Raw genomic sequence first — 15,173 nt, forward strand, 5'->3', positions numbered from 1 at the left:
CCATTTTCTCCACTGTAATCTATAACCATCTTAAAGAAGGTACAACTGGAGATTTTGACTTTGATAATTATCTGACAGATAAAGGCTCAAGCATGGCCCCCTGCTATAACATATCTTCTGGTTCATCTTGCTGGCCTCTGCATCAGTGGTCTGCAGTTCTTAAAAAAAAATGGAAACCTCTGAGGCCGATTCCACAAGTTTTCCAGACACACCTGCCACGTTATTTTCCAAAGAAAATGACAGATTGAAAGAAAACATGCCTTGTACCCAGTGTACAAGGAAACCACTGCTAATCCCCAAAGGGTTCACATTTTATGTTTTCACATTTTCAAGGCAAGAAGAAGAACAATTAACATATTCTAAACTGACCTTGGTTATTTAAAAAACAAAATCACAAGCTAATAACACTCAAGCACCATAAGCTCATCAAAGAGAGGTTGTGCCCAAAAGAGAGGCTTCTGGGAAATCTGAGAACTTTAGGGAGATAATACATCAGATAATTCTGATGTCCTGACAAGGTCTACTGGGCAAATAATGGCCATGTGAGTCACTATTGGCAGTGGCTTTGGGGCAGGTCAGTTGTAAGTGCAGTCATTTCGTAGTTCTATGACTTTTGGTAAATTAATTGATTTTTCTAAGCCTCATGTGTTCACCTATAAATGATAGATGCCTACCTCACAGGAAATTTAGAGGAAATCTGACAGTATCAAGAGACTTAGAGGTCACTTACACACTTTCTTTTTTTTCTTTTTTAAGATTTTATTTGTCAGAGAGAGAGAGCGCAAGCAGGGGGAGTGGCCAGCAGAGCGGGGAGCGCCAGGCAGAGGGGTTAGCGGCAGGCAGAGGGAGAAGCAGGTTCCCGGATGAGCAAGGGGCCCAATGCAGGACTTAATCCCAGGACCCTGGAATCCTGACCTGAGCCAAAGGCAGAGACTTAACCAACGGAGCCACCCAGGCATCCCTAATTTACATCTCATCATAAACTGCACTTCTAAGAAATTATTCTAAGGACACAGAGACCTATACAAAGATGATGTATGTTTATTGACACATTATCTACAAGAAATAACCAAAAGTTCATCAACAGGAATTGGTTAAATATAATAAGATTCATCCCCACAATAAAATGCTAAGCAGTCATTAAAAACATATGATTAGAAATTTGAACCCTGACTGAATATTTGAAGAAATATTAAATTACGAAGCATGATAATAGAATTGGGGTGATGTATTTTTAAGAGTGTTTATCTTTTAGAAATGCATACTGGGATATTTACAAATGAAAGGATATGATGCTTGAAAATAATATGGGGGAGGAAGTGGACAGAGCTGTGGATAAAACAAGACTGGGTATGAACGGATCATCGTTAAGTTGGGGCTCATTCTACTCTTCAGTCTATTTTATGTGTCAGTTTTATTCAGATTAAATTCACACTCCACAAAATTCACCCTTTTGAAGTGAACAAGTGATTTTTAGTATGTTCACAGAGCTGAGCAACCATGACCACTGCCTAATCTTAAAACATGAGCAGTCCCTTTCCACCTCCCCTCAAGCTCTAGAAACCATTAAACCCCTTTTCTTCTCTATAGACTTGCCTATTTGGGGCATTTCCAATCAATGGAGTCCTCTAAGATGTGGCCTTCTGAGTGTGGCTTCTCTCACCCAGCATAATGTTCCTCCATATTATAGCACGTATTAGCACTTCCTTTCACTAATGAATGATACTCCACTGTACGGATACACTACATTTATTCACTCAGCAGTTGGTGGCCATTTGGGTTGTTTCCCATTTTTGGCTAGGATGAATGATAATGCTACAAACAAATATTTGTTTGGATATATGTTTTGCGTTCTCTTGGGTATACACCTAGGAGGGGAATTGCTGGGTCACATGGTAACTCTATCATTTAACATTCTGAGGAACTGCCCACCCGTTTTCACATAGGGGCTCTACCACTTGACATTCCCACCAGGAGTGTATGAGCATTCCAATATTCCTTCGACTTTCACATAAGTTTAAAATTCCCCATGGCAAAGAATTTTTTAAATTATGTTACAGAAAAACATTAACAGCATGCAAAAAGGGTGACTATCAAGTTTAAAAAACAGGTTGCAGGAGCGCGTGGCTGATTCAGTCAGTAGAGTATGGGACTTTTGATCTTATGGTCATGAGTTTGAGCCCCACACCTGTGTAGAGTTGACTTTACAGATAAATGAATAAACAAACAAACAAAAGCAGGAAACAACTGAAAACAAGTTTTTGAAAAAACAGGTTGCAGATAATTTCAACAATGTGATCTTAATTTTTAACGCTATCTGGTTAGCGGGGCACCTGGGTGGTGCAGTCTGTCGGGTGTCCAACTCTTGGTCTCAGCTTAGGTTGTCATCTAAGGGTTCTGAGATCCAGCCCCACCTCAGCTCCACACTTAGGAAAGAGGCTGCTTGAGGCTCTCTCTCCTTCTCCCTCGCTCCCCACCACCCACCCCGCTCGCTCCCTCAATCTTTCAGATAAATAAACAAATCTTTAAGGAGAAAAAGGGGTACCTAATTACCTACACATAGAAAAAAAAAAAAAACCTACTAAGCCATACACCAAAAAGAGTTCTGCAGCCCCAAAGGCCATCCTGGTGGCAAGTCCTAAGAAAATCAAATCTATGCACTGCCTTCATGCAACTGACTGTCTAGTAGTGAACAGAACTAGGATAGAATGTTCTTTTTTTTTTTTTTTTTTAAGATTTTTATTTATTTATTTGAGGCACAGAGGGAGAAGCAGACTCCTCTTGAGCAGGAAGCCCGATGCGGGCTCAATCCCAGGACTCTACAATCAAGACCTGAGCCGAAGGCAGACACTTAACTGACGGAGCCACGCAGGTGCCCCCCAGGATAGAAAGTTCTATGTGTGATGTCAGTTTTGAAAGGGTATACAAATGGGATGGCTACTACTACCTGGGAGAAATCAGGGACAATTTTGTGGGAAAGGTGGCAGTTGAATGCTTAGTGTTAAGCTAGTAGGTACAGAAAAGGGCACCGGCTAAAGAGCATCCATGGGGAGCAGGAAGTTGTTCTCTGTGGCAGGAGTAAGGATTGGTAGTCAGAACCGCAGCGCATGGCGGGAAGCCCAGCGGAATTAGAGCTGGCCTGACTGTTGTGCTGAAGAGCTCAGGCGTGGGTCTGTAGACGGTGAGGAGTCAGGGAAGGCCGTGAATAAGAAATCCCGGAACTGAAAATGCGCCGCCTGAAGAGCAATGTGGCTGCAGGGACTGGTACAGAAAATCTAGTCGGGAGAAGGCTGGTGGCAGACGCTTCGGGAAGCAAGTCTTGTCACGGCTGCTGCCCAGGGGACCATCCCTGAAGTGCTTGTAGAGAGGAATGGAGCAAAAGGCCTCAGGCAAGAGACAGTAAGGAAGGTCATGAAAGATTGGGGTGAAATCAAATGTGTTTCAAGAATTTCCAGGCACCCCTAGAGACAACTGGAGAACAGCCTGGGTGTGTAAAAAGCAGAGAGCGAATCATCTTTCTCTAGAGGGAAATAAGCTTCCAACCAGAATGAAAGAAATTACAAGCGGAATTCATCCAACATTTTCTATTTAAGTCCTCCCTCTCTCTCCTCTAGGAACCTTATATTTATATGAGCAGAATAACATTTCATTCAAAAAATATCACCCAGATTTTCTTGGAATTCTCAGCACACTGCTAGTTCAGGCCCTGTTCTAAGGCAGCTACTTCCCCCACAGATATGGAAGAACCAATTTGACACAAAAGCATTTTTCAAACCCTAAGTTATCCCAAATTCCCTCAGAATCACAGACTCAGAGACCGGGGGTACTCAGCTGGGCGTGGCAGCCATGATCCAATCACAGTAGCTCAAAGCCAGGTGGACATTCAAACCGTACCCCCTGAAGGAAGGAATGGGAACGGACGAGAAGGGCGTGGAAGACGAATACCAGGGCAGACACACAGAGACACAGCAAGAAGACTCAAAATGACGAGATTTAAAGAGCCTTACAGGTAAGGTGGCAGGCAGTGTGCTATTTTCGTGAAGAAAAAAGGCTGGGTATTCTTTAGTCAAGAAAATATTCTATGACCTCCTAAGCAGACAGTTACTCAAACAGCAAATAATGACTTATATTCGCTTTTGTACCAAGATTACTCCAGTTAGTAATGGACACTGAAAATGATTATGCACATTTCTCTGATGTTCTGATAACTACCACTACACACTATTTCATTATGAGGCAATGTCATGGCAGAGAAAACATCTGTTTTATATCTCGAAAAAACAAAAAATGTACCTAATTTTAAAAAGACTCTGATATTACTTTAAGATACTGTCATCTTAGAGTTCTTGCAACTTCACTAAATTCTCATTTAAGACCAAATTTAATTAAGTGCTCTGGGATAAGGTATTAATGTTTTAAGATTTCTTAACCCCGTGAGACCTCTGACCCGAAGGCTTTAAATACAAGACAAATATTCTATCATTTCAGGTGCCCACTCTCCTCCCCAAAACACAAACTTTGAAAAGGCACAGGCATAATAAATGTTGTTTTACTTAAATTATGATAATCCATAAAGAGGGGGAAAAGTTTAAAAAGAGAGAGAGAGAAAGAGAAGAAAAAAAGAAGAAAGTTTTAATGAATAATGTTGATACCTGACACCAGTTTAGAAATACACTAGGGGCGCCTGGCTGGCTCAGTCATTAGAGCATGCGACTCTTGATCTCGGGGTTGTGAGTTTCAGCTCCATGTTGGGTGTAGAGATTACTTAAAAATAAAATCTTTAAAAAAAAAAGTAATGAATGCTGACCCTGGGGCAAAGGTCAACCCAGGCCCACAAAGAAACATACAAGGTCATCTTGACACATAAAAAGAAAAAAGGTGCTATTAGAACGATGCCAGACCTTCTGATATCTTTTTCTCAGGATCATTTTCAATTAAGTGGAATCACTGGCATCAAATGGTGGAATCAAGATTCCCATAAAATTCAATTTAATCATGGAATAGTATATTTGTGTAGTGCTTTACAGTTTTCACAGCATTGCCGTAAACACTTTGATTGTTGAAGCCAGCATATGAGAAAGCAAGCGGTTGAGATCATTCCCATTTTTAAATGAATTATGGTTACAGGACTTACCCGGAGTCATGGAACTACTATGACACGGACACAGAGCCCAGTGCTCAGTCCACGCCATTCACTTACTCACTAATTTGTGCATTTATCTGCTTATGCAACTAACTGCAATTACACACTCCAAGACGAGCAAGACCTAACCTCCGGCCTCATGAGGCCAGAGTTCATTAAGTAGGCAGAAAATAATCCCCACACCATTTATAACACCAGGACAGAAAGTGTGGCAGGAAAGATGTGTGCAAGTCTTCCAGATGAGGTCAGTTCTTAAATCTAGGTCTTAAGGGACAAAGAAATAGCTGGGCCTAGAAGGCAGTGAGGGGCAGGGGAAAGACAAGCGGAGGTCATCTAATTCTGTTCACACAGAAAAGTGAGTGCGAGTCCTGGCAGAAACTTAGAGCATGAAGTCAGCAGCAGCCAATCTTGGCCTTGAATGTCTGCCTCCGTGGGCCAAATTAAGGACAGCCAAGGTGCTCAGACTCAGATATATGCCAATCCCCAAAAAGCTTTCTGGGCTGATCTCACCTCATATGTAATAAAGCAAACCGGTGGCAAATTTCATTTCTTTTAATACTGTGATGTCTTGAAGGGAGAATGACTCAAGCCTTGAGTTTGAATGAGTAGATTGTTTTCCGTAGCCTATGTCTGTATACACACATTTCATACACCCACACGGGTAGTTTATAACCATAACACTATATATGAGTATCCACATAGATTATGCAAAACATCCATAGGCTCTATAAACCTCACATGCAGAGACATCTGAATAATGTCATGTCCAGACTGACCCCATGGGACCAATTCAGCTGGAGATGGGTAACTGAGAGAGAGTACTATGCAGGACAACCATCTGTCCTAGATGATTCAGACCGTCATTTGCCAGCAGGGGAAGAATTGGGGTGGGGGAGGCTGGAACAAGATGAATTCCAAAGGTACCTTACTGCTCCACAGTTTTATGTGTTAGGAGCTTACCTGCATGAAGCAGTTTCTCTAGTCTCGATAAATACAATTCCATGACTCTGGTGAAATAATTCCTCTCTACCATTTTTTGGTGCTCAGGCAGAAAATGTATTATTGATTTCTGATTCAGCCACAGACAGTGTGCCTTAGAGAAAAGAGCCCTGAGTGAGAAGTCAGGAAACCTAGATTTTTCTCCCCAAACCACCCTTTTTACCTCTCTCACCCCCACCCCAGGGCAGACAGAGCTGTGTGACCTTGGACAACAACTACACCTCTCTGGCTTCAGCTTAGTATTAAATGAAAGGAGTGGCTAAGGGTTCTCCAATTCTCTTTCAGCTCGGAGTCTATGAAGTCATCCCCTTCCTCCAACACTTAGTTTATCTCCAGAGCTCTAAAAATTGGGAATAATAAAAATGGATTCAGATCATCTCTTTGCTAACCGAAGAGGATGCTGTTTTATCTTACTTTCTAAAACCATCCAAATCTTGCATAATTTAAATGATCAGTGCTGTCACCGGTTGCTCTGGTTTAAATTATGCATTGTTGCTATTTGGGGAAAATTTAGACTGGGTCCAGTCTGGGATCACTGGCTGAGAACAATAAGCCCCCAAAGTGAGAAGGATAAAGGCCTCTCCAGACAGGATCTGCTTTTAATGCACTGAGCTCAGGGTTTACAAAAAGAGCATTGATTGTGTACATTAAAGAACCACGGAAACAGCAAGGGACTGGTTAAGGCTGCAGCAAATTCTCCTAGATGCCACTGACCTTGGCTGCATTTCAGGGGTCAGGCTTTCCCTGCCAGGTTCTCAGCAGGCAGGCTTTTCTGAGGGGTTACGAACAAATGAGACCTCTCATCTAGATAAACCCACCTCTCCTAATTTGGGAAGACAGACATTATCTGCCCTCTGGTTTGTGGATATCACCTAGATGGCCTGTGGACTCAAGGGCCAACCTACACACCTCACCCCCTACAAGACTGGCCATACCCCCCCAATGTCCAGGAGGCATTTGTCACTACATCTGCATTTAAGACTTCCAGCCAGCAGTTCCCATCTCCAGAGCCGGCCTTGGCCCTCCCTCTTTACACACCTCCTGCAGGCAGAAATACAGAGGCAAAGCACTAAGCCCAGGCCACAAAGAGCGATTTCAGTGAAGCCTGCAAAGATATCTTTTCAAAATACAGATCTCTGGAGCACAGGCCTCCTGTGTGTGAATCACACTCCAGGCAGGCCGGTGAGCACTCGTGGTTGCTCACGAGCCTGCAGGCTCTGTGCTCCATATCTCAGGATACCTTCCCCAGGAAAAAGCCCACAAGGGACACCTCTGACCAAGCCCAAATAAAAAATCGGAGCGCTTTCCATTAGAGGAGCAATGACGAGATTCTAGCTCAGGAAAACCACAAGCCTTGTGCATTGTTCAGACTCTTTCCCCCTACCCCCCCCATCCCACTCCCTACTGGGCTTTGCCACTCTCCTCTACCCTGTAGTCTGGGCCATCCATCCACCTGATTAACCCGCTGGCAGCAACTCCCAGCGCAGAAAGTAGGGCAGATGAACACACACAGTCTGTAAAGCAGGAAACCACAGTCTTAGCCAAAGCACCCACCCTGTCACCAACCCCCACGCCCAGCTGCCCAGGGGGCAGTGGGTTCTGAATGTGGCATTTCTGCGCCAGGGAAATAGACAGCTTACTGTAATATCACATGAATGAGCTTTTGCTGCCCAACGATCAAAAAGCCATTTCAAATGGCATCTGTGTTCCTTCTCAACCCCTGGACTGCCTTGCAGAAACCTCACCTCTTGGATAAAAAAGAGGAGGGGGAAGTTAAAAAGGAGCTGTGTAGGGAGAGAGGATTAATGAGACTAAAGAAAAAGTACCACTTTGACTGTAAAGGTAGCTCTTTAAAATAACCGTGGAGAATGAGGCAGTGTCAGGAGAAGTAATGAAGATTCAGGTCTATTATCCCAAGATTTAGCACCGGTCTAACAATGTATGCCTCAGGAGGGCGTGTGAACTTCCCAGCTTCACCCATCCTGGGTGTCTATATGGACAGACACCATCGATTCGGTCTCAACAGCCCCCCATGCTTCAAGTATATATGTGGTTGTTTTTTTTTTTTTTTTAATTTTATTCTTGGCTCAGGAGAGGAAGAAGCCATCCTTAAATTGGCATCCAATTCTTCTCAGCGCCCCCCCTCCCAACGCTGCTGCCGCCTTCCCCACCCCTCACCCCCTTTTCGGCAGGCAGCATCTAATTAAAATGGCAAGAAAGCTCTGCCCCCTTCCCCGAAAGAGTGTGCTGGGAGTCGAGGGTGGGGGTGGGGAGTCGTCGAGGCTACACTGGGATTCCTGGGATTCTGATCTCAAAACAACAGCAAAATGGATTCTATAGCAGTGATGTCTTAGTCAATACAATGAAAAGGCGTCTGAGGCAATTCACGTGAAGGTAAACGCAAACCCGCGGGGCTGGAGGGAAGTAGATGCTCTCTACAAAGGACTGACCACAGACACAGAGCGAACACGAACACACACACACACACACTCACGGGAGTTCCGGTCTGACTGGGGAAAATCTGAGAACACCTCCTTTCACCTGCTTAAGTTCAGCCATAAAACTGAAATGTCAGAGGCACCAAGTAGGAACGCACAGGCAGGGCTAAGTTAAACCATAAATAAAGGTGAGTGGCAGACTGGCACAGAAGAGAGTGCTGAGAGGGAGTCGCGGCGCGGAAGGCGGAAAGGGGGTAGAGGAGGCAGTTGCCATCTACAAGACCAGCATTGCAATAGCTGTCCCCTTGGAGCGGCAGCTTCGGCTTCGTGGGGACAGTCGGGCTCACAATGTCATCCTGCAGGTAGCTGGAAAAAGTGAGTGGCCAGTGCCTTTATTCACGCTGCCGTTATTCTTTTTGCAAAAAGGGACGGTGGGGTCTCGCGCCTTGGCACGAGGTGACCGTCCGGGGCGTGTGTGCATACCACGCGCGCGCTCACACACACACACACACACACACACACACACACCACGAGCATTGCATTTCATTTTTACGGCTATTACACCGGTCTAGGACGAGACTGGCATTAGCTCCACTGGTTCTCGGGGGAGCCTTGGCCACAACCTAAGGAGGACACGTACCGCACAGCCCCTGCGTGGAGGCTTAGCCAAGAGCACCTCAGCAGACCCCGAATCAGAACGAGAAGCCAGGTTCCCTCCACGTCGCATTCGCCTCTGCCCACCGATGCCGGCCCCAGTTTACCCCCCGAGCCCATCAACCCCGACCCAAACCACTGGAAAGAAATCAGAAAACGTGTTCTGCTCACCCTCAGAGCCGAGAGATCGATTTCATCCAGGCTGCGAGCCGGGGAGTCGCTCGCCATGTCTATATCTTCGCGTGAGAAATGGTCCAAAACCACCCTGAAGCTTCTCCCTTGGAAATTCCACCTTGGTCTATTTCACTCGCGTCCTCATGCGGGTGTCGCGCCAGAGGCCCGGGGCCCAGCCTCCCCCGCCCACCCCGGCCCCACAGCACCGGATCCCTATCCTCCGCTCTTCTTCGGTCCGCCGGGTCCGGGAGCCCAACCTGCGCGGATCTCCAAGCCCGGAGCCGCGGTGCGTGTGGGCTGCGCGCCCTGCTCTGCTAAGGGCGCTGGGGCTGCGTGGGTGTATTTAAATGGGACATGCTTCTTTGCTTGTGCGTGGATGGCGGCTGCATTGGCTGTTATAATGAGACACATCAACTCCTCCACTCTGCTGGGAGGGGGGTAGGAGTGGGGGTGGAGAACCACACAGAACTGTCTATCACCGCTTCCTGGGAGGAGTAAAGACGGTGGGGGGGAGGCGGAGGAGGCGTGGTCTCCAACTGGGGAGAGGCCGCGCTTCCTGACCCGGTCCCTCTGCACCAGCCTGGGTGGGGGAGGGGCACGCACCCTTTCCGCCCAGGCTTTTGCAGGCTAATCTGGTTGGATGTGAAAAGCTGTTCCTGAACCCTGGCCCGCTTATCGTAGGGGCAAAGGGGCTTTATTTTTGTGTGTCCAATTCGTGCACTGCAGCACAATGGCTCTCAATCGCATCAGGGGGTTTTTCGGAAGGTTTCGCTGCTCTAGCGCTGAACAAATTCAGAGGGGGGAAAAAGAGCGACGGGCCTCCCTCCCCCATTAATTATTTGTGGGGCTGGAGTAAGACGGGCTGGTGCAACCGGTGCATATAAGGACTTATGTGCAGGGAAGGGGATCCGCCTCCAGGCGTGGAACGAATGGGGGAGAAGCGCACTCTGCACTCCAGAGGTTTGCTTCGGCGGCGGGGTCCGTCCGCCAGCGACCCCCGGGATCCCGGAAGGCGGGTGTCGCGGGCGGGTCGCTTGCCGGTCGGGGGCTGGGAAGGTTTGCCAGAAGCGGGAAGACGGAGATCTGAGTTCCCGGTTGGCATCGCCACACCCAGGACCTGCCCGTACTGCAATTCCCCACGGAAACGACCGAATTGAAACGAGAAGCTTTTTCTCTGGGTGCAAGAGCTTGAGTGCTTCAGGTAACTCCCACGGCAACACCGGGTAAGGCAGCACACGCCGCCTCCCGACCCTGCGTTTCCCTTTCAGGCAGCACTTCCGCCGCTGACCTACTCAGACTGATGGAGAAAGTTTGGCTGGTGGGTAAGATGTAACATACAAAACGCAGGGCGTGAGAGCGATCTCCCTCCACCCGCTTTCTCTCTTAAAGGCTGAACGTTTACAGTGGCAAACATGACATTCCGTAATCAAAAGTATGAAGTCACTTCCCCCAGCCCCCCGCACAGCCCTTCCCCTCTCTTTTGGCCACGAGAAATACATAGGGAGAAATGCTAAAATTCAACTTTACCCCAAATACAGCAGTAGTTTTGAAAGCATTGTCTGCACCTCTGTTAATATGACAATTTACATCTGGCCAAGTGCAGCGAGGGCTTTGGAATCCTGTGGTGTGAATATCGGTTTCAAAATAAGACTTTTGAATGAATGAACGGAAGTCAGTGCAGTTAGTTCATCATGACTGCAGACATGGAACACTTTTAAACAGCATTCGCTATGCGCTGTGTTTTATTGTTGTTGTATTATTGAACTATTTATATGCACTGGGGAACATGAAACTGGAAAATTGTTCCAACATCTCAATGGCCACACAGTTATTTAGGAGCTTTTGCCCTTAAAATGTCAAATGTTTAAATGCGTTCTGTTCAGAATGCTCGATTTGATCTCTCATTTTCTAATGAAATCATCCAGCTTAAGTAAGGAGCAAGAAGCCACCGAGTGATGTTGAAATGACATAAAAAACCTGTCATTTCCCATCATGGTCCTTAATTTTCCCTTTTTACCCTTAATCTAGATGACAAAGTAATGTATTCTCTCAGTGTTGAAAGAAATCATTAAGATCAGGTAGTTAGATCTATGAACATAACTAGTTTTAAAACTTCAAACATATGAGAAATGAGATAAATATTTTTTTTCCAAGGACAATCTTCATCTTATATGACAGGTTTTATCTGACACATCCTTTCTTCCCATCTTGAGCAGCTGCTCAGGCCAGGATGATGCTATGGTACTGGAACTAAATTCTACCCTTGGATTTAGAATTGGAAGACTGTATGTTCAGTACAGTAATGGGTACTAAGTGGGGGAGGGCTTCAATAGAGGCTGACTGGATGAGCAGAGTCAAATGGAGGTGGGGGTTGGTGATGGGTGCAGGAAATACCATAAAAGGAGAGATTACCATAGTCAGGGCCCCTTCAGCTAGGAACGGAAGGAGCAAACTCCAAGCTGTTTGTGCTGGAGGTGAGGTAATAGTGGTAACTAGACTGAGAAAGGAAGCAAAGGTCAGCTTCTCCTGTCTCATTAAGGAACTTGAACGTTATCCTTGAGGTCAAGTGTGTATCAAATTTCAGCCATTTCAATACAAACTCCTCTAATTTTTTGTCATGTCTGTGTACCTCCCATACTATTATCTACTTGATATTTTTCTTTTCTTTCAAGCAACTCTTTTCTTTTTTTCTCATTTAATTTAAAAGGAAACAGGGGTGCCTGGGTGGCTCAGTCGTTTGGGGGCATCTGACTCTTGATTTCGGTTCAGGTCATGATCTGAGAGCAATGAGATGAACCCCACAATGAGCTCAGCGCTGGGTGTAGAGCCTACTCAAGATTTTCTCTCCCTCTCCTTTTGTCTTTTTGCCCCCTCCGCATCCACTGGCATGGATGTACCCTTTCTCTCAAATAAATATACAAATAAAGAAATCACTACTGTAACTGGAAAGGTACCAACACTTGCTAAAAAATAGAAGGAACCATCAAAATAAATATAATGGGAAATAAAGCAATATTATTTAATTCTGCTTATGGCTGCCTGCTCCAGGCTTCTAGCCTGAAGCCTGCTATTCCTTTCTTAAAAGAAAAATTAGGGGATGCCTGGGTGGCTCAGTTGGTTAAGCAGCTGCCTTCGGCTCAGGTCATGATCCCAGCGTCCTGGGATCCAGTTCCACATCTGGCTCCTTGCTCTGCGGGGAGCCTGCTTCTCCCTCTGACTCTGCCTGCCACTCTGTCTGCCTATTCTCGCTCGCTCTCTCTCTGACAAATAAATAAATAAATAAAATCTTTTAAAAAAATAAAAAAATAATAAAAAATTAAAAAAAAATTAGCAATGCCAGAAAAGGCACTCAAAATTTGAACAAAGTGAGATTTTTCTCTTGGGGTAATCTGAAGTATTAAAAGAATTTGTGTCATTTATTTGCAATTTGAAATCCTGTAAAACAGTACAATATTATGTTTATGCCTATAAACATATAATATATGTTTATAAAACATAGATATGGTTATAAAACATGAATAGAAAGCATGGACACAGGCAGGAGGGACACAATCAACTTCAGGATAGTGAGAAGGCTGGAAGAGGAATGGAAGGAGAAGGTACGGAGGAGGCTCCAACAATGGTATCTAATTTAGTAAAAAAAAGAAAGATCTTAAGCAAATATTACTAAATGGTTGGAATTGTGAAATCTGGATGATTACTAGTTAGTATTTATTATATTGTTCTCTGTATCTTTCTGCATATTTGAAATATTTTTATATTTTAAAAAAAATTTATAAAAGAGAATACCAGGGCGCCCGGGTGACTCAATGTGTTAGGCCACTGCCTTCAGCTCAGGTCGTGGTCTCAGAGTCCCGGGATAGAGCCCTGCTCAAGCTCTCTGCTCAGCTGGGAGCCTGTGTATCTCTCTCTCTCTCTCTCTCTCTGCCTGCCTTTCTGCCTACTTACGTTCTATGTCTGTCAAATAAATAAATAAAATCTTTTTTAAAAAGAGAGAGAGCAAATACCAAAGGGGGTTAGGGTCCCTCTATTAGATTCAATGTAATTTAATATCATATCCATGCTTCAACTAAAATAAGCACTGGAAATCAGTAACACAGTTTGTCGAGCTTCTAAAAGCACACTCTGTATGTCTTCTATCCCCACAAATCCCTAGATATAACAGGAAATAGATTTTTAAAAATTAGAGTTATGGAAGACAAAAAAGGGAGCATCAGTGGTCCAGCAATTCAGAGGTCTTCCTGGATTACATAAAGGAGATAGGATTTGATTGCCAGTAGATCTGTAAACCAAAACTGTACAGGGTAGGACCAGGGCAAGAGCTGGGGAGGCTTCAAGGTAAGAGGCAATAGCTACAAAGAGAGGCACTTTCATCATAGCAAGCAACTAAAGAATGCTATTAACCCATTCATTCTATAAAGACATAAATCATTTACTCTATGGAAGACCCCATACTAGGCCCTGGAGATTTGCTTTCATGGAGGGAAATAATCAAATTGTAAATAAATCATCCATAACTAAGATTATGTTTGATGATGACAAAGTATATAACAAAAATCAAGCAGGATAATGAGAATCAGCAGGTGGACATGTCCACCCCCAACCCAGACAGATGCTCTTTGTAAGTAGGGGTGCCTGGGTCAAGGAGAGAGGGTATCATCCCAAGGGACTGCTGACCAGTGGTGAGGAGAAAGGAGACCACATACACAGACACACACACGTGCATGCACACACATGCCCACAGAAGGTAAACTACCCGCATCCCTTGCCACGCAGGATATTGTGTACTTCTCCCCTTCCCACCACAGTCAGCAAAGCAAACACCCAGAATTAGAATGAGCACCACAAGGATTCCTGGGTGGCTCAGGTGGTTAAGCATCTGACCACCCCTATCATTTTCAAGGTCTCTCTCTCTCTCTCTATCTATCTCCAGTAAATAAACAAATAAATAAAGTCTTTGAGTTGGCACCAAAGATAGGCAAATGAGATTTTTCAAACAACCCACCAACTGTTCCTAAAAAGCTATTACTATGAAAGAGAGGAACGCACTGCAATCAACAAACAGACTGAATCCCAAAGTTATTGTTCATAGAGCAAAAAGAAGTTTTATAACATAAATATTTTTTTATCCTTGAAAAAATAATACAGGATCTTACATTCATAAAACAACCAAGCTATTATGAAAAAAACCCAGTTAGATGAATAATGAATATATTTATTGAAATTTTTAAAATGAATATATATGGGCACCTGGGCGGCTCAGTCAGTTGAGCCTCTGCTTTTGGCTCAGATCGTGATCTGGGGGTCCTGGGATTGAGTCTCATGATGGGCTTCTTGTTCCATGGGGAGTCTCCTTCTCCATCTCCCTCTGCCCCTCCCCCCACCCATGTGCATGCTCTCTCTCTAATAAATAAAAAAATCTTCAAATCAAATCAAATCAAATGAATGTATAGATTGAACAATAGTAAGTGATACTATGCTGCAGATACTCCTCTAAGCATTCATGCATAACATATTTAATCTTTATAATCTTCTAAAGTAGGCAATAATATTAGCATATTCATTTTACATATGAGTAAACTGAAGACTTGAAAGTTTAATTAACTTACTCAAAGCAACACTGTAATAAATGGCTGAACCAGGATTTGAACTCAGGCTTTTAATCACCATGCTATGCTGATTCAAGCTGAACTGAAGGGTGAATTAGTAATCTAGAAGATTGGGTCCAGTTTTATCCCAAATTGCAGAAGAAAGGATAGATAAAG

General features: G+C 44.5%; 1 protein-coding gene across 8 annotated transcripts in view; it reads right to left on the minus strand.

Moving 5' to 3' along the window:
- TNIK (TRAF2 and NCK interacting kinase) overlaps positions 1-9,856 on the minus strand; it is a 380,814-nt gene extending 370,958 nt beyond the window's left edge. For 4 of the 8 annotated variants that reach the window (XM_004756579.3, XM_004756578.3, XM_004756577.3 and 1 more), the window contains exon 1: positions 9,406-9,854. In XM_004756579.3, the coding sequence (XP_004756636.1) occupies positions 9,406-9,462 (57 nt within the window). In that variant the 5' untranslated portion in view covers positions 9,463-9,854. Of the gene's footprint in view, positions 1-9,405 lie in introns of all 8 variants that reach the window. The other 4 variants (XM_013058316.2, XM_013058315.2, XM_004756575.3 and 1 more) reach the window with 2 other exon arrangements.
- Between the last annotated feature and the right edge of the window lie 5,317 nt (positions 9,857-15,173).

This window comes from Mustela putorius, unplaced genomic scaffold, assembly GCF_011764305.1.
Source record: "Mustela putorius furo isolate JIRA1106 unplaced genomic scaffold, ASM1176430v1.1 tig00003834_pilon_pilon_pilon, whole genome shotgun sequence".
Taxonomy (NCBI): Eukaryota; Metazoa; Chordata; class Mammalia; order Carnivora; family Mustelidae; genus Mustela; species Mustela putorius.